Here is a 20,390-nt window from a genome sequence, read left to right on the forward strand (position 1 = left end):
CCCATTCCTTCTCTCCAGAGATGCTGCCTCACCCGCCTGCGCAGCTTTTTGTGTCTATCGTCGGTGATAAGGCAGATTGGGTCTCAAGGGCCTGGAACGCAGATGTATGGGGGAAAGAGTATATTTAATTGCGGACGGATCTGCCATTGTCCGTTGTCCATTCCCCAGTTCCAGGTGTCACTTGACTGCCACTTTGGCTGCATTTTATTTGCCTCTCACCCTGCTGACATGGTGGGGATTTGGCACTTGTAAACATGGCGACCTCCCACTGATGCAGGCCCGGCACTGGGTTACTGATGAATATCAGCCAGGGGCGAGACATTAACATTACTCCCAAGATACATTTCCCACCTGACCAAAGTACCGTGACTCAGAGATACCAATAGGGAACAAAGAAACTGCTGGGAAAATGCCAACTTGATATTTTATTTAACAACTGAGTACATTAAAACTAACTGAATTAACTAACAAGAATGTGTTTTATTGTGTTTCACTTGAGAAATAAAAGTAATCATTTTAGTTGGCTAAGATACCAAGTGGTTCCCACAACACATAATTAGATTATCTGCCTGTGCCTGGCACTTTATGGAGAAATATATGATTGCAACAAATATCGTGAATGCCACATGGGGAAGATGGTGGTAAAATACTCTTTCCAAATCCTTGCTGAAATTTAAAACACTATTAATCTCTCTCCACCATTGAAAACCTACACTTTTAAGACTTGCAACTGCATCAGAGTTCAGACTGGAGCTGCTCATGGTGGCACAGCTGATAGAGCTACTACCTCACAGCCTCAGTGATCTGGCTTCACACTCGAGCCTGGCTGCTGCCTGTCTGCAGTTGTTCATTCACCACAAAGGTTTCTTCCAGCTGCTTCCATTTCTTTTTTCAGAGATACAGTTATGGAAACTGGCCCTTCAGCCCACGTAGTCCATGCTGACCATTAGTCGCCTGTTCACACCAGCTCTATGTTATCCCACTTTCTCATCTACTCCCTTAACACCAGGGGGACTTTGGAGGCCAATTAATTTACAAACCCGCACGCCTTGAGGGAACCCACACGGTCGTACGGAGAATGTGCAAACTCCACAGAGAAAGCAGCCAAGATCAGGTTCCCTATGCTATGAGGCAGCACAACTGCATCCTTCCACAACCCAAACATACGTGGGTGCAACTAGGTTAATTGGCCACTGCAGCAAGCTCCGGGCATGTGGCTGGTGGAAGAAACTGGGGATAGTTGATGGGATTGTTTGAAGAATAGAATGGGTTAGTGTGGGATTAGTGCAAATGGGTGATTGGTGATGAGATTACCAATGGGCCTCATCCTGTGCTGTACCCCTCAATGACTCCACGCAGTGATTTTGTAAATGGCTGGGCCGTCCACCAACCCAAGCTTGGCCAAACACCAGGGGATGTAGGTTAATGGGGTTTTGTAGGAGTGGGGAGATTCATGCAGGGCACTGTGAGATCACACATACAGATTTGCAATACTTTCAAAACACCTTGAGAACACGTGCTAACTTTTATCACACCATCGAGCTCTTGATAACATTGCCATCCCCTGTGGACGATTTACAGAAAAAAAAACAGACAAATGATTTGTGGAGTTGAGGTCAACCATGCTGAGTGCAGGAAATTTGGAATATACACAGCCACTCTGCATCAAATCAGGCCCGGACTACAAAGTGTTTGAAGCCTCCGTGTGGTCTCATAACCTTGGCCAGTAAGTCACGGGCACCGCAAGGGAAAAGTCATCAGTCCCATTGTTAAAACAAATGATTTGAAAGATGATTATGCGTATGCATCAAAGCAGAGCATCTTTTATCTATTATTGAGCAGAATGCCACGCGGTTGTCCAGAAATCAGATTAATCCCACAATTGAAGTCACTGTTAAACACTACAACCTCCAATAAGCTCTGAACTACATTGACTTGGGGGCATTGGTTTTGATTTTTTGTACTATTGTTCTTTGTTTTTTATTACACGTATGTGCGTGTATGTATATATATATATATAGGCGAAAAGATTAGGTGACGTTTCAGGTTAAGACCCAGATCTCGACCCGAAACGTCACCCATTCCTTTTCCCCGGAGATGCTGCCTGTCCTGCTGAGATACTCCAGCTTTATGCGTCTGTCTTCGGTTTAAAGCAGCATCTGATGTTCCTTCGTACACAATTGAAAACACAATCTGTGCTTTTGTACTCTGATCTAAAAATACTTTGATTTGCAATGAAATAATGTAGTTAGTGCAGTAATGCTTTTATTTTTTGTGGAGAGTTTTTTTTGTGTGTTTGTGGAGAGAGATTTTCATTACATTATGGATTCTCACATGACTGTCGAAAGTGTGATATCAAATTAACGAACACTACTTCTGTACCTCCTTCTCCTCATCTACTGCATTCAGTGTTACCGATGTGGTCTTTACGTAATTGAGCCGGTGTAGACAAGGGAACACTTTCGCTCGGTCCTCCAAGACCTGCTGGATCTCCTGGTTGCTCACCATTTTAACTCTTTTTCATACACTGACCTTTCTGTTCTGGGCCTCTTCCATTGCCAGAGTGAGGCCACATGCAAACTGGAGGAACAGCACCTCATATTCTACTTGCATAGCTTACAACCCAACAGTTTAAACATTGAATTCTCTACTTTCACGTAACTAACCTACATACAACCCCCCTTCTCCGTCTCTTCCCTGTGTCCCACCTGGACTTGCACCCATTTCACCACTTCCCCTTTCCCCCAGCTTTCTCAATTCTCACCTCTTCTATCCTTACCTTACACGTTTTGTCTTTTCATCCCTGACCTTTGTCCAAACATCCGCCCATCAAAACCCTATCATTTGTATCCACCTATCATTCACCAACCTTTGTCCTGCACCCTCTTTCAGTTTTCTCCCCGTTCTTCAAACTGATTGAGTCCCAACCCAAAATGTCATACATCTATTTAAGAAGGAACTGCAGATGCTGGAAAATCGAAGGTGCACAAAAATGCTGGAGAAACTCAGCGGGTGCAGCAGCATCTATGGAGCGAAGGAAATAGGCAACGTTTCGGGCCGAAACGTTGCCTATTTCCTTCGCTCCATAGATGCTGCTGCACCCGCTGAGTTTCTCCAGCATTTTTGTGTACCTGTCATACATCTATGTTCTCCAGAAATGCTGCCTGATCCACTGAGTTACTCAAGCACTTTGTATATCCTTTAATAAATGTTTCCCTCTCAATCTTTCTCCCACTCACCCACCCCAAGCAATGATTTAAGGACCTATTAACTCGAACTGAAACATTAACTTTATTTCTCTCTTTATAGATGCAGATTATTGACATTACTTTCTGTTTTTATTATGTATAGTGTTGGAGAGTTGGTGGAAATGGCTGTTCACACAAATCTTAAAATGTTTTGTTGAACCCAAAGTATTGGAGTAACTCAAAAGGTCAGGCAGCATCTCTGGAGGACTTGGATCTAGGCAAAATTCCAGCATCTGCAGTTTTTTTTTAACTCTGGACCTCCAGAGACTTAGCCTGGCCTGCTGAGTTATTCCAGCACTTTGTGTTCTTCCAGCACATGTCTGAGAAAGGTCTCGACCCGAAACGTCACCCATTCCTTCTCTCCAGAGATGCTGCCTGTCCCGCTGAGTTACTCCAGCTCTTTGATTCTATCTTCAGTTTAAACTAACATCTGCAGTTCCTTCCCACACGTCTTCCAGTCTTTCCTTTGATCTTACAGCAAAGTAGTCATGTGTTAGTTCAGAAGAATTGAATGAAAACCCCATCATAAAACCACCTGAGGATTGCCATGTTGGAATGGAATGTCAAATCATAAATTAAAAATGTATATCCTGAACACCTTATCTTAACCCTTCGTTCTGGAGGATTGTGAATATAAATGATCAATTTAGTTAAATTATTGGAAATACTACGATAAGGAAAATATTTGGAATATGCATTATTTGGAATATTGCATAATTGTGAAGTGATGAGAGGAGAGAATGAAGATGGTTGTAATTGTAAAACTGCCACTTGAAAATGTTCTTTTTTGGCCAAATATGTATTTTTTCAGAGCAGTTGCCTTAAATCTCCCCACACTGCAAATCCATGATCATGTTTATTTATATCACCAGGAGAGAGAAATAGAATGCCAAGGGCAAGTAAAAGGTTCATGACAGGGAGGAAACACAAATTACTGAACAGACTCCACCACTGCACAACAGATTGAGGTCTGAAGAAGGGTTTCGGCCCAAAACGTTGCCTATTTCCTTCGCTCCATAGATGCTGCTGCACCCGCTGAGTTTCTCCAGCTTGTTTGTGTACCTTAGATTGAGGTTACTGCTCTGGGGATGATTGTTATTGTATTTACCTTCCTTTCCCAATCCTCTGTTTTTGTTTTTTTCCCCCATCTCATCATCCTTGTCCAACCCTCCACATCATCATGCTGTCGCTTGTCTCTTCCCACATTTCATTTTGTCTCTCTTCCACTGCACCCATTCCCTGCACCCCCTCCACCCCTATTTCCATTCTGTTGCAATTACAATCTTGGCAGGTAGACCTATTTCCTCATATGCTCAGTTGATAGCCATAGTTGCCGGTGATATGCTGGAGGCAGTGAGGTTTTTAATGTGATGCACTATAAACTAGGAGTAGTAAAACAAAACACACATAATTCTACCTTGAGATTATTGCCTGATAATCACCTACCACTTGTGTGGATAGTAGATGCAAATGCAGTCATGCTGTCTCCAGGATTGAATGAACAATTGATCATCTATTGACATGCATACTCAAGGCAGAGGAGGTAGTTATCTAGTGATGTTACCATCAAGCAAGGGTAGGCATCAATGACTAGAGGGAAAGTCTGTTAGTATTTTCTAAAAGCTAATTGCTGCTTGCAGCATTCTGTTATCGTTATAGTGTTGAACAAGCAGGCAAAGCAGATGCTAAGCAGTAAAACTGCCTCAGCAGAGCTAGGTAGTGTTTGTAATACAAATGATTAAAGGCTGTGTGTGATATTGAAGCATTCATTTGCAAGATACTAGATCCATACTGCCACCTAGTGCGAACTAAGGTAACAGTCTAACCCTGACACTTGTATGCTCTTGTACGATCTATCCGTTTACAAGCAACACTGCCCGTGCACTGACAATGATAACCATTGAGGATTGGTATTGACTTTAAACTTTATTTACACAGATTGGCCACGGTGCTGATGACTTTGAGCTTTATGGATATAGAGCTGGAAATGTTCTTGCATGAACTATAAGATTTTTGATATTTACATCACACTCAGAACATTTTCGTCCTGTGGTTCAGACCACTGTAGCCACAGTGTTACATCCTTCATTCTCAGGAATGTGCATGCAGATCTCTGATATCATCTGGGTTAATTAAAACAATGCATTTAATAAACGCATGTAAAAATCTTCAGCCAGTGGGCACCATGATCGATCTGTACGGTTGGCTCAGTTGGTGCATGGCCCACAGACCTGTTTATCCAGTGTTCCAGTACTCCATTAATCACTGCAGGGTTGGTGCCATTTCCCACTGCCCCGTTCCCCTCCCCTATCTCTATCTATAATGGGATGGTAATTGAGGTACTGCTTTGGAGAAGCCCTGACTGGGGACTATTAGTAAAATAAAAGTTGCTTCTGCTCTGTGAAATGTCTTCTCTTCTATTGGTGTACATCTAGTCGGCTGACACTAGATCCATTTCCTCGTTCTCCTATTGCCTGATACTGTGAACTGAGCCCTACGCTGCGATTCACACATTGACCAGTTGCATCACGGCCTGGTTCAGCATTTTAACTGTCCAGGAACAAAGGAGTTTACAAAATGTGCTGGACGCTGCCTGGTCCATTATGAGTAGTGACGACACCACTATCGAAGGGATATATAGCGGAGTTGCCACCTCATAAAGGCAGCCAGCATTATCAAAGACCCACACCACCCCAGCCACGCTCTCATCTCATTCCTACCATACTATAGGAGTCTGAAAATCATGACCTCCAGATTCAAGAACAGTTTCTTCCCAACAACCATCAAGCTGTTGAACACTATAAACCGCTAACTAAACTAAGAACAGTGAATTGTCTTGGTTTACACTAATATTGGGGTCTTTCATTATTAATTTTATTTGTGTATTATGTTATAATAATAATAATAATAATAAATTGTATTTAATGGGCGCCTTTCAGACATCTCAAGGACACCTTACATAGTAATCGGAATAACATATAATCGGAATATAACAAGTAATAAAGACATCACAGAGACACAAATTAAAAACAGAATCTGTGAGCACTGTGTTTAGAGGCCTGTTATGCTCCTGCTAGTAAGAGTTTCATTGTTTTGTTGTCAGTACATATGACAATGAAACACTCGATGATCCGATCAGGCACAACCTCTGGTGATTTGGTAGGTTCCCCTTTGCCTGAGTGCAGCATCTTTCTCAGTACTGCCACCTGCTGTCACCTGTTGGTATTTGCTCTTCCCTGAAGCCAGCGCTCTCTGCCCAAGTGGTTGAGAGATAGCTGGAGTAACAGCGGGACAGGCAGCATCTCTCGATAGAAGGATTGGGTGACATTTCAGTTCAAGACCCTTCTTCAGACCGAGAGTCAGGGGAGAGGGAGACACAGAGATAAGGAAGGGTGTGTGAAAACAAAATATCAAAGGGGATTAATAGCAAGGAAAATGTAGAATAGATGGGCGAGGTTGATAACAAAGCATACAGAGATATAATTTAATCAGGAAGACCGTTACACTGGTCGGAGAACTAGATGGGGGAGGGATGGAGAGAGAGGGAAAGCAAGGGTTACTTGAAGTTACAACAGTCAATATTCATACCGCTGGATTGTAAGCTGCCCTAGTGAAATATGCGGTGCTGTTCCTGGCCTGGCTTGTAAAGTTGAACCCTGTGGTCATAATAAACACTTCCTGTTACTTTCTGTGATTGTGGGACACAAGATGTGTCTCCTGCACTACACCTGGCACAGTCTCCAGCACCATTCATGCAGGTAGAGCTCGCCAGTGTTTCTGCAGATATTGCTTCACAACAAACTGGGAACTGGGCAGATTCCTGTGGAGCTACATATAGGTAGCTCCTTGTTCTTCATTTGACCCAATTACCTCAATTTGAGAAAAATTCCTATCTCTGTTGCTAGGTAGCCACCAATCTCTGCTCTTACCGTAACATTAGTGCTCTGAAATCACATTCTATTATTTCACAATATGGCATATAACCTCTTTCTGGAGTCTTAAGTTTTTATGATTATTTTGTTTGAACATTTGCCACTTATAAATGCCTTAAAATACCATTGATTTATCACAGCATGGTGTGGTTTGGTCATTTAGCATGAGTATTGACAATGTTTTAACATCATCAATATTAATGTTACATTGACAAAACTAAAATCCTCACCATCACCAGCTCGCTTGATTCTCCCTTTAGTTGCTAAATTCTCACACTATTTGTGCACTTTTGGACAAGCTAAGGTTTGTCGTAGCAAAGTACAGAGAAACCAAATACGTTGGTCAACAATTTCTATTGTAAGGATGTTTTTATGCATTCCTTAAAATTTGAGACCTAATTGGCCGCTTTGTGAACTATCAGTGTCTATCTGGATTTTGATCCTGTGTGTGTGTGCGAGCATGTGTGTATGTGTGCACGTGTGTGTGCGAGCATGTGTGTATTTGTGCACGTGTGTGTGTGCGTGCATGTGTGTGCGTGCATGTGTGTGTGTGCACGTGTGTGTGTGTGTATGTGTGTGTGCACGTGTGTGTATGTGGGTGCATGTGTGTGTGTGTGTGCACGTGTGTGTGTGCATGTGTGTGTGCACGTGTGTGTGTGTGCGTGCATGTGTGTGTGCACGTGTGTGTGTTAAGATCTGTTAAAATCCATATCCCTATAAGAGAAAACAAAGCTCGTTGCCCAGCCTTGCCGTTTGTAAGGGGCATTCTATTCAGTTCAGGGGAGAAGAGGAAGTAGCCAGGATGCGACCTGTCCTTGATTCTGCTGCTGACCTTGCCGAGGCAATGTGAGGTATAAATGGTCAATAGAAGGGAGTTTGGGGGGAGGTCTATAATCCAGCTGTGGCTGCGTAACCAACATCGTGCCCGATATGACGGTGCTGAGGGCAGGTGAGGTGAGCTCCACATCTGGCTCAGGTAAGTGTAGGTGGACATGTCAGGTGATGACTCGATAGACAATAGGTGCAGGAGTAGGCCATTCGGCCCTTCCAGCCAGCACCGCCATTCAATGTGATCAAGGCTGATCATCCACAATCAGTACCCCGTTCCTGCCTTCTCCCCATATCCCCTGACTCCGCTATCTTTAAGAGCCCTATCTAGCTCTCTCTTGAAAGTATCCAGAGAATTGGCTTCCACCGCCCTCTGAGGCAGAGAATTCCACAGATTTACACCCCTCTGTGTGAAAAACTGTTTCCTCATCTCCGTTCTAAATGCTTACCCCTTATTCTTAAACTGTGGCCCCTGGTTCTGGACTCCCCCAACATCGGGAACATGTTTCCTGCCTCAAGCGTGTCCAAACCCTTAGTAATCTTCTATGTTTCAATAAGATCTCCTCTCATCCTTCTAAATTCCAGAGTATACGCCCAGGCACTCCATTCTATCAACATATGAAAGTCCTGCCATCCCGGCAATTATCCCCGTCCTTGTGGCCACAGGCCAGCCTGGTTGACCCAATAGCTAAAGGTTTTTGATAATTGCAAATTGCAGTAGTAACAAAACTGGAAGATGATAAAAACACTCATCTGGCTGTGGAGCCTTCAGGACTTCCCCAGTCCCTGCCCTGATTGTTGAAATGGGAGAAATGCCCTTATGGTTAAGGCGCATTAAGCTAAGGTTACATTACTGGGCTAAACTTTGTGGGTGTAATGATACCTTCCCAGCAAGGTGTTTGTTGCAAGAGGTTGATGATGGTAACAAATATAACATTTTTTGTCATTATAAATCAGTGGGCTAAGAAGCTGGGTTTGGAACAAGGGGGTATTATAGAGCATACAATATGGCTACCTGTGCCCTATTGGGTTCTTCCTGAACTGTTTATTGAGCTTCAGGAAAAAGATAAGCGCGAGGTGACTCCAAGAATAGTGGAATATCTTAATTCAATCAGTGAGAGCACTTTGATTGTTTTTACAGATGGATCTAAAGATCCAGTTAGTGGGAGAGCTGGGTTTGGAGTGTATGTGGAGCAGCTTGGGTTGAAGATTGGCCGGCGCATTTCTGATGGAAGCTCTGTTCTCACGACTGAATTAATGGCAATCCAATGGGCTCTTTGGTGGATTGAGGAAGCCAGTTTTAGTGAAGTCATTATCTGTTCTGATTCTGCAGCTGCTCTTGAAACTTTAAGAGTAGGGAAATCTAAAGCTCGTCCTGACATTCTAAATGAAATCATGAGTGTGTTTTCTAGAATTGGGTTTGCGTGTAACATCACTTTTTGCTGGGTTCCCGGGCATGCTGGGGTGAGGGGAAATGAGCAGGTGGACCTCATAGCAAAGGAGAGTTTAAGAAGAGAAATAGATATCCATGTATTATTGGGGAGAGTGGAACTGAGAGAAATAATTAAAGAGGGCTTAACAAAAGAATGGCAGAGAGGATGGGAAATGGAAGTCAGGGGTAGACACTACTTTTCTATACAATCTGAAGTTAGGAAAATATGTTTCTGTACATCTCTGTCCCGTAGGGACTCAGTTAAACTGTGTAGATTGAGGTTGGGACACTGTGGGTTAAATTACTATTTGTGCATTGTAGGGAAACATGTTTCTGGCTTGTGTGAATGTGGGAGTAATGAGACAGTTAAGCATGTTTTCCTAGAATGTAAAAAGTACAGGGTAGAAAGAGAAGTATTGTTTGTTAGACTGACAGGACTTGGAGCTGAGGCTTTTTCTGTTTCATCTTTGTTTGGACACAGTGAGAAACATCAACTGATATCCAGGGCTTTTCTTCAATTCCTGCAAGTTACAGGACTGTATGTAAGGATTTAGTTCAAACTTTGACCTGTGGAGGGCAGTAATACACTTAGCAGCGTCTACACTGCCGGAATCCTACAAGAAGAAGAAGTAGAAGAACACTCATCTGGACTGGCAGCATATGTGGAGAGAGAAACAGGAGTTCCCAATTCAGAGAGTTGCAGAGTTTGATGAATCTAATTGCAAGATTATTGAGTGGGAGTGGATGTGTGTCTAATAAAAAACAACCATTTGTGATAAATCGTCAATGGTGGTGTTTTAGCCCAGCCTTTAAAGAATATAATTTCTGATTACAGGTGATGAACTAATGCGCTGTGTTGACCTCTACAACCAAACCCAATCAAAATGGTTCGAAGAAATGGTCACGACAACTCTGGTGAGAATCAATCAATTATTCCATTGGAACATTGGTCGTTTAATTGTCCTTGTAATGAATCTGCACTTCAAACAGTTAGGAAACAATGTGTAGGTGCAGATGCTGGTTTAAACCGAAGATAGACACAAAAAGCTGGAGTAACTCAGTGGGACAGGCAGCATCTCTGGAGAGAAGGGATGGGTGACTTCAGGTCGAGACCCTTCATCAGACTGAAAGTCAGGGAAAGAGGAACGAGAGATATAGACATCACCTATTCTTTTCTCTCCAGAGATGCTATCTGACCCACTGAGGTTTTGTGTCTAGTTGGGAAACATTATTTTCCTCAGGCCACCTGACTTTCAGAGAAAGTAAAAGAAAGTAAAATGTACTTGTGCATTGATGGAGAGCTGAACATATTTCGGATAGCAATCTTGAGATGATATTGAAATAGCACACGTGGATTTCCAGAGAATGTTCCCTGCTGATAATAGAGTGCAAACTCATGCAGTAACCACCCTGATCGCACGGTTGCTCCGCACTTCAACTCCCCCCCCCCCCTTTCCCAATCTGACCTTTCTGTCCTGGGCCTCCTCCATTGCCGGAGTGAGGTCCAGCTCAAATTAGAGGAACAGCACCCCATATTTCCCTTGGGTAGTTTACACCCCATGAACATTGACTTCTCTAATTTTAGATAGCCCTTGCTTTCTCCCTCCTTCCCCTCCCCCTTCCCAGTTCTCCCACCAGTACTACTGTCTCCGCCAACTTCCTTTCTTTTTCCCGCGACGCTCCCCCTCCTGACATCAGTCGGAAGAAGGGTCTCGACCCGAAACGTCGCCTACTCCTTCTCTCCATAGATGCTGCCTCATCCGCTGAGTTTCTCCAGCATTTTTTGTCTACCTTCGATTTTTCCAGCATCTGCAGTTCTTTCTTAAACAGAGTTTCATTATGTTCACAAGACATCTCCCAACATCTCACAATAATATCATTAAGTTTAAGGTGCAGACAGCATTATTACAGAAACTACTCTGTGTGCAGCATCACCAAAAATAATGCATGACCAATTGATTTGATTTTGGCAGCATTCATTGGTCATATGACTTAATTTCCTCCCTTTAAAGAGTGCGTGAGGTCCACTTGCATCCACTGACTAAGCGGCAATGATTTCAGCCTGAGGTTCATGTTATATTCTGTCCCCAGTGTAATAGGCCATGACGTGTCAGTTATATTTCATTTCCAACTCTGGAGCTTGGCATGAACCCAATGCCGCTAGATGCAGGTGCAGGAGTATCACATGCTGAACCAAGCAGGCACGTTAGGCCAACAGATAGCAACTGGAATATATCCTATGTCACTAAAGGTTTATCTCAACTATGTTTGTGAATTAGTTAGCTTACGGTCCACTTAGACTGGGTAGCCATTTCTCCCCTGAGATGTCGGATGATTTTGTTTTTATTTCAGGCCTTTCATATCTGCTAGTTGTGAACACATGCTCTGATGTACATTGGGTTGTTCCTAGCAGGGGGCTGAGGCTGTGTAACCATCACTCGAGTGTTATTGAACGAGTAGCAACCTCACAAGATGCCACTTAGACCAAAATGAACGTTCCTTGCCAGGACCTCCCAACTTGTCACCCTCAATGGCTCACAAAGGTTCAGACCACACAAAGCACCTAGTGTGCGCGCACATTTCCAAACACGATTTGCCAGCCGGTAATCCCACCCATATTAAAATTTATGCAAATAATTATAATCGCTTCCAAGTAGCTGCTGGTTTAGAAAAACTTCTGTAAACATCTTAATTTAGTCAACTCACATGCCTGTAGGTTTCTTACATTCTTTTGAATGGGTTTTAAACTGGACAGACCACAATCAGAATATTGAGTCCTGAATATGGGAGAGGCCCTGGGACTGCCAGGACCTGACTATGCCTCTCACATGTGGATCACGTGCATGTTCTGACAGAACGTGGGGTGGAAGATCGGCCTGGCTCAGTACCTTATCCAGATGAGGGTGATTTCAGTAGGATCCTGTTCCCGGTCAACATCTGGTCATTCGTTTTCAAAGAGATTAAAAGCACATATGATGAAAGAGTTATATTTATTGTGATTTTGATCTGAGGAGTAAGAGGTTCTTGACTTTGATTCAGATCAGTTCTATATTTTTTGAAAAAATATACTTGTAATATTCCAGAAAACAGAATCATCCATATCTTTCTTTAAACTCAATGTATTATTTTGTACCGTGAGACTGGCAAACGTGTTTCCTCAATGCACCCATGAAGCGTGTGAAAAACTGCTACGTAGGGTCCAGATCCCCAGTCCCTCAGTCCAGTGGTGTTTGGACCCGAGACTGTGGTCCTTCCCCACAGAGGCTTCATGGTGACTGCACCCTGCTTCACTGCATACTTGTGCAGCAAAGAAACAGGCACATTTAGGCCAACCATTTGCTAGCTCTACTAGTCTGTTTGACTGAATTGGTATCATATCTCTCTATGCTTTGCTCATTCATGTACCTATCCAGATGCCTCTTAAATGTTGTTACTGTTCCTGCCTCCAGCAATTCTGAAAAGGGTTCCAACCCAAAACGTCATCTATCCATGTTCTACAAAGATGCTGCCTGACCTGCTGAGTTGCTCCTGCACTAGGTCTCTTCTTGTAAGCCAGCATCTCCAGCTCCTTGAATCTACTACCACCCTCTCCCTCCCTCCACCAAGCCAATGTTACATCCCGTGGTCTAGCCCACATTGGATGTTATATCTGATTGGCTCACCCACACTTTCTGTTCTAGCCTTCTGGATCAGCGACCATGTGAGATCTCATAAGTGATGGGGGCAGAAACAGGCCATTCTGTCCATCAAGTCTACACTGCCATTCAATCATGGCTGATCCTTCTTTCCCTCTCAACACCATTATCCTGCCTTTTCCCCATAACCCCTGACACATGTAGTATCAATCTGTGCCTTAAAAATATCAATTAACGGCCACCACAGTCTTCTGTAGCAATGCTTTCCACAGATTCACCACCCTCTGACTGAAAATAACTCCTCCTCATCTCCTCACTAAAGGTAGGCCCTTTTATTCTGAGGCTACAGCCTCTGGTCCTAGACTCTTCCATTTGTGGAAACATCCTCTCCACATTCACTCTAACCAGGCCTTTCACTGTTCGGTAAGTTTCAATGAGGTGCCCCTTCATCCTTCTAAACTCCAGCGAGTGCAGGCCCAGTGCTCAAAATTGCTCACAATGCTCCAATTGCAGTTTACAAAGCCTGGTCTAATTTCCTAAGCGGAGATCGAGAGTAGCCCCTTCTCTATTAGAACCATCTAAACATTGCATCAGAAACCATTACTGGACATGCTTAACAATTTCTGCCTCAATTAATCCCTTAGCACTAAGGCAGCTGTGGTTAATTAGTTCTTATTAAAAAGTGATTAATGATTAATCACCCATTATTAATCATTTCTCTAATCATGTTTAATCGATTAAAGTGATTAACTTTCTAAACTCTGCTCTGAAGTTAATTCTAGAATAGGATGCTACGAGAATTTCTTGTTTTGTAAATAAATGTTTGGAAACTTTTCATCCAGTTTATCCAGTAAAGCTAAGCAAAAACGTAAATCAGTTAAATGCATTCAGAAAATTTCAATCAGCCCAACTTTCTTATGAACATAGAAAGATAGGAATTTAGTAAAACAAAAGCATTGTGAAACAACTTTCAAATATCAGCCATCCCTGTCAACATTCAAATATCTGGAACACAAACGTGCCTTCAAATTTCTTTCAGTGTCTTCAAATGTTTTATTCTAACCTTCTGGGTCAGCTACCATGTGGGACCTTGTTAAAGTCCAAGTAGACAATATCGACTGCCCTGACCTCCTCAAACCTCTTGGTCAGCTCTTCAAAAATCACTCAATCATATTTGTGACACCTTTTCCACGAATTAAACCAGGCTGACTATCCAAAACCAGTCCGTGCTATCCAAAAGCAAGAAAAACCTGCCTCCCACAATCCTTTCCAATAACTTCCCCACCATTGATGTACGGCTTAGAAGCCTGTAGCACCCTCGATATCCTTGCTGCCTTTCTTAAATACATGCACAACATTGGTTATCCACCAGTCTTGCAGAACCTCACCTGTGACTGACAAAATTGTAAAATTCTGCCACAAAAAATTGCCTGTGGGACAGGCCCTTAAATATCTCTGCAAGGGCCTCTGCAATTTCTGCCCTAACTTCCTATGAGGTCTAAGGGCATACTTGGTGAAGCCCTGGAGATGTATCCACCTTAATACATCTTAACAGCCTGGATGTACAGAGGGATCTTGGGCTCCAAGTCCACAATTTTCCTGAAAATGGCCAGATCAGTAGATAGTGTTGTAAAGGAGGGTCTCGACCCGAAACGTCACCCGTTCCTTCTCTCCAGAGATGCTGCCTGTCCCGCTGAGTTACTCCAGCATGTTGTGTCTATCTTCAGTGTAAAGAAGGGGTATGGTATGCTTGCATTCATCGGGGTAAGCAATGAGTATAAAAGTTAGGAAGTTATGCTGCAGCTTTCTGAAATAGTGGCTGAACCAATGTAGTGCAGTTCTGGTCAACCCCATTACAGGAAGGATGAGGAAGGATTGAAGTGGTTGCAGAGGAGGTTTCAACAGCATCTGCAGTTCCTTGTTCAGTTTAGTTTAGAGATACAGCACAGAAACAGGCCCTTCGGCCCACCGAGTCCGTGCCGACAAGCGATTCCCGCACACTAACACTATCGTACACACGCTAGGGACAATTTACAATTTTACCAATCCAATTATCCTACAAACCTGTACTTCTTTGGAGTTGGGAAGAAACCAGAACACCTGGAGAAAACCAATGCAGGTCACGGGAAGAAAGTACAAATTCGGTAATGACAGCAGACATAGTCAGGAACGAACCCGGGTCTCTGGTGTTGTGAGACAGCAACTCTACCGCTGCACCACCATGCGCCCATAAAAGTGGGATAATAGTGTCTACATTTGGCATAAGGAGAGATTGATGAGATTGTATACTCTGGAGCATTTAAGGTTGAGGGGAAACCTGATAGAAGTGTGTAAAGCTATGAGAGGCATATATAGGATTTACATTTTTCCAAGGGTGCATAGCTTTAAGGTCAGAGGGGGAAAGTTTAAAAGGAGATGTGTGGGACAAGTTTCTTTACACAGAGATTGGTGTGGCCTGGAGTGCACTGCCAGGACGGTGGGGGAATCTGGTACGATAGTTGCAAAAAAAGGACTTTCAGTTACTCACGTGGATATGTAAGGAACGGAGGGATATGTATCATGCAGGGGAGATTAATGTGGCAACATGTTGATCACAAGCACCATGACCTGAAGGGCCTGGTCCTCGACTGTGTTCTAAAGCACTTTAAGACCCTCCTCTTTGGTCATGTGTACATTATCTAAGACATCACAACTGCTATGCCTCAGTTCCTTAGCTTCCATGATCTTCTGATCAGTAAAACAATGAATTATTAATTTATAATCTCCCCGTCTCTTGTGGCTCTGCACAAAGACAGCCTTGCTGATCTTTAAGGAGCTATTATTTTCCTAGCTACTCTTTGACTCTTAATATACGTGTAGGAGACATATCCCTTATACTCTTCAAGGGATGTGCTTGATCTCATCTACCTATACTTGATCGATACCTCCTTTTTCTTGACAAGAGCCTCTCAATCTTCCTCATCAGCCAAGGTTCTCTAATTATGCCAATCTTGTCGTTCACTTTTAACAGGAACATCCTGGCCCTGAACTCTTCATCCCACTTTTAAAAGCCTTCCACTTGCTGGACATTGCTTTCGCTGCAAACAGCCTCTCCCATCCAACCTTTAAGTTTCTGTCTGATGCCATTGAAATTGGCCTTACCCCAATGTAAGCCTTTAACTGGATGACCAGTCCTTTGCTGTTTCATGACTGTCTTGAAATTATAGAATGATGGTCCCTCATCCCTCACCTACAAACCAACCAATCTCATTCCTGAAGTGGAGATTGAGTATCGCCCCTTCTCTATTCGAGCCATCCAAATATTGTATCAGAAACCTTTACTGGACATGCTTCACAATTTCTGCCTCAATTAATCCCTTGGCACCAAAACGGCGGTGATTAATTAGTGTAAGAAAAAAAGGATTAATGATTAATCACCCATGATTAATCGATTCAAGTGATTAGCTTTCTAACTCACTCTTCTCTGAAGCTACTAGAATAGGATGGTACGAGAATTCCTTGTTTTGTAAATAAATGTTTGGTAACTTTTCTGTCAGTCTATCCGGTAAAGCTAAGCAAAAACGTTAATATAATAAATCAGTTCAATGCATTCAGAAAATGTCCTACATTTTGAAAAACTGGATTGGTTTTCTAGGCAAGACATCGGACATTGGGCGCACCTTTGTAATGAACTAAAACAATTGGAATTCAGTGAAGTGCAAGCATTAGGAAGCACCTTTAAAATATTATTTGTCATTCAAATCTCATCTTGAACACAAAGATTCCTTTAAACTTGACCCAGTGTCTTCAGACAAGTCAGTTGCCATTCTTGCCTGTACAAATCAGGGAACAATTATTTCACGTTTCTAAAAGAAATCCAAAAGAAACATCTGACCTAACAGAAACATCTGAGTTAGGTATTGCACGTTTGACAGCTTTAGACAGAATTCCATTTGCAACTTTGGCCAGAAGTGTCAACATCAAAAATTGCTGGAAGCACGAGGTTTGAAAACCCCACGTATGAGAGAGAGAGAGAGTGGGTGACATGGTCATGAAGTTTGGAACAAATATTCAGGAAGAAATGAAGCAGGAGCTGAAGAAATTACTGGGATATGGGGATGGCTTTTGGGAAGAGAATGATTAAGCTGAGGGCACTGTGAAGCAAAGTAAATGAGAAGAGCTCGATGTCATTCTCTCCTGAAAGAACGTCAAGACGCCGAAGCCAGTGGAGTCATATTGAAACCCCAAAGACATTCTGAAGATGTTGAAGTGAGAGATGGCTATCCTGGAAAGCACATTGAAACGCCCAAACACACAAAACAGTACAGAGCACTCACGATGATTCCTCTCAGCTCAGTTGAATCTGAAAGATGTTTTAGTGCTGCTGGCCTCTCGCTCACAAGATTGTGTAATGAAAGTCTAAAGTATGTTTGTGAAATAAAGCTCAATTAGCCAAGAAAGAATGAGTTTTAATTTGAAAATCACAATAATTAGATTTTTGAATCTTAATGATTTTAATTATGAAGTGATTCATTGAGTGGCAAAGTGAGTCATTAATGATTGTGATTAATCCCTTTTTCAAAATTAATCAATGAATTAGTTAATCTGAAAGCAGCCCTATAGGGCACGATAGCCAGTCAATATTAGGGTAGTGAAAATCACCTATGATTTATAACCCTATTATCCCAACCCCATCTGTGACTTCCCTACTCGATCGGTCCTCTAATCCCTGCTGACTATTTGAGGGTTTATAGTACAGGCCCATCAAAGTGATTAGCCCTTTTTTATTTTGAAGGTCTACCCATATTCTCCCTGGGATGGGCTCTCTCTGTACTATCCCTAATCAACGGTGCAACTGCCTGGCCTCCAGCACTGAAATGTCAGAAGTATTGGTGCTTGGAATATTGATCTGCTGGTGCTATCCATCCCTCAGCGATGCTTCGATAATATTGCAATCCAATGTTCTCATCCATGCTTTGAATTTGTCTGTGAGACTTCTTGTATTAAAGTAGTTTCGTTTAGAGGTATAGCCCAGAAACAGGCCCTTCGGCCCACCGTCTGCAAACCCCGCACACTAGGGACAATTTACACCTATGCCAAGCCAATTAACACACAAACCTTCAGGTCTTTCGAATGTGGGAGGAAACCGAAGATCACAGAGAAAATGGACGCAGGTCACGGGGAGAACGTATGAACTCAGTACAGTCAAGCACCCCATGGTCAGGATTGAACCCAGGTCTCTGCCAATAACACTACCACAGCGCTACTGCAGTAGCTTTAACGCTGCACCACCATGCTGCCCATTAAATGCAGTTTCGCCTGTCGGACCTTCCACATTCCCTGGCCTGCCTTCTGGACATTTGATTTAACTCATCTTCAGCTTCATCTTTTTCATCAGCATCTCTCAGCAGGTACTCCTGCACCTTTGCATGTGCCAGTTGGCAGCGTTCACTTGTGGACATCTTCTAGCACAGGGTGGGCCTGAGTTGTGTTGAGTTTTAATTTCATACCTGACCAGATATGACTCAAAGTGTTTGCACTGGGTGGACTGATATTGTGGCTACATGGTAGTTGTAACTTCCACGGCAAAAAATAGTTTATAAGCCACAAGACAAAAAAAAGCAGAACAATTATAGTGACTTAAAAGATTTACATTACATTACAAAAGAACAGAAACAATTCTGAGAATGGTCAAAGTCATTCAACCAGAATATTCTTCCACCGTCCCTCAGCAAAGCCAATCAACTTGTCACCAGCATGCTTCAGGGCCAGTCCCACTTGGCTGTCTTTTGCGTGCCATTTACGCGACCTGCTAGCGTGTGGGCAGTGCGTGGGTAGCATGTGGGTAGCGCGGGGACGAGCGCATGGAGTGGAATGGAGGAGTGTGGACTTCGTCCTGCACGAAATCTTTGCACGCCACCGGCCTGTCGCGTAACTGACGGCCAAAGTGGGACCGGCCCAAGACCCTGGCGCGACGCGACATCTCACCTCCAACAGCAGCAGAAGCAGGCAAACGATTGCTGAACTCGGCCTGGGGCTCACGGCCGTTGCGGTCTGGATCCGCCCCCACTTCTACTCCCAGAGCCGGGCCAAGAAGATTGAAGATGGACACAAAATGCAGGAGTAACTCAGCGGGACCGGCAGCATCTCTGGCGAGAAGCAATGGGTGACGTTTCGGGTCGAGACCCTTCTTTCAGACTGAAGAAGAGTCTCGACCCGAAACATCATCCATTGCTTCTCTCCAGAGATGCTGCCGGTCCCGCTGAGTTACTCCTGCATTTTGTGTCCATCTTCAAATGACGTCACGCTCTCCAGATGTGCGGGCACATGATAACGCGCGCGACTCTCGCGGGACCGTCATTACCGGCCTGTCGCGTAAGTGACGGCCCAAGTGGGACAGACCCTTTACTCCACAGGGATATGTTAATCTTTGGTATGAACATAGCATGACTTCCTTATTATTATTATTATTATTATTATTATTATTATTATTATTATTATTATTATTATTATCACTTCTTTATTTTCAAGGCAATATTTCACTGTGTGTAAATGGCTCACGTGCTAGTTATTGAATAATTGACCAAATGATATTGAATGTATTTTCTTGAGAAGAAACCCTACAACCTTCAGCCTACAACCCCCTGAGGAAAAGATTTGAAATGGGAAAAGATGACCAAATTTAAGCAATTACTACTACATTGGATTAATAATTCATTAGACAGTTGCTGAGGACAGTACATTTGTAGTCTGTCTGTTCATAAATTCATATTCTCAAAGCAGAATAAGGCTATTCGGCCCATCAAGTCTACTCCACCATTCAATCCTGCCTGATCTATCTTTCCCTCTCAACCCCATTCTCCTGCCATCACTCTATAACCCGACAACTGAACAAATCAAGAATCTGTCAACCTTTGGCGATGAATTCCACAGATTCACCACCCTCTGACGAAATAAATCCCTTCTTATCTCCTTTATAAAGGTACATCCTTTAATTCTGAGGCTATGGCCTCTGGTCCTGGACTCTTCCATTTGTGAAAACATCCTCTTCACATTCACTCTATCCAGGCCTTTCACTATTCAGTGTGTTTCAATGAGGTCCCCCTCACATCCTTCTAAACTCCAGCGAGTGTAGGCCCAGAGCCTTCAATGGCTCATCATATGTTAATCCAATCATTCTTGGGATCATTTTTGTAAACCTTCTCTGGACCCTTGGTGATGCCAACCCATCCTTCCACAGATATGGGGCACAAAACTGCTCACAATACTCCAAATGCAGTCTGACCAGTGCCTTAAAAAGCCTTATAGTAAGGAAGTCCTGTTTTTGTATTGTAGC

General features: G+C 43.2%; 1 protein-coding gene across 2 annotated transcripts in view; it reads left to right on the plus strand.

Moving 5' to 3' along the window:
* The window catches only part of gas7 (growth arrest specific 7), a 353,513-nt gene that overhangs the window by 323,815 nt on the left and 9,308 nt on the right, over positions 1-20,390 (plus strand). For both annotated transcript variants that reach the window (XM_033044096.1, XM_033044097.1), the window contains exon 12: positions 10,276-10,355. In XM_033044096.1, coding sequence (XP_032899987.1) covers positions 10,276-10,355 — 80 coding nt within the window. The remainder of the gene's footprint in view (positions 1-10,275; positions 10,356-20,390) is intronic.

Source organism: Amblyraja radiata, chromosome 26 (genome assembly GCF_010909765.2).
Source record: "Amblyraja radiata isolate CabotCenter1 chromosome 26, sAmbRad1.1.pri, whole genome shotgun sequence".
NCBI lineage: Eukaryota > Metazoa > Chordata > Chondrichthyes > Rajiformes > Rajidae > Amblyraja > Amblyraja radiata.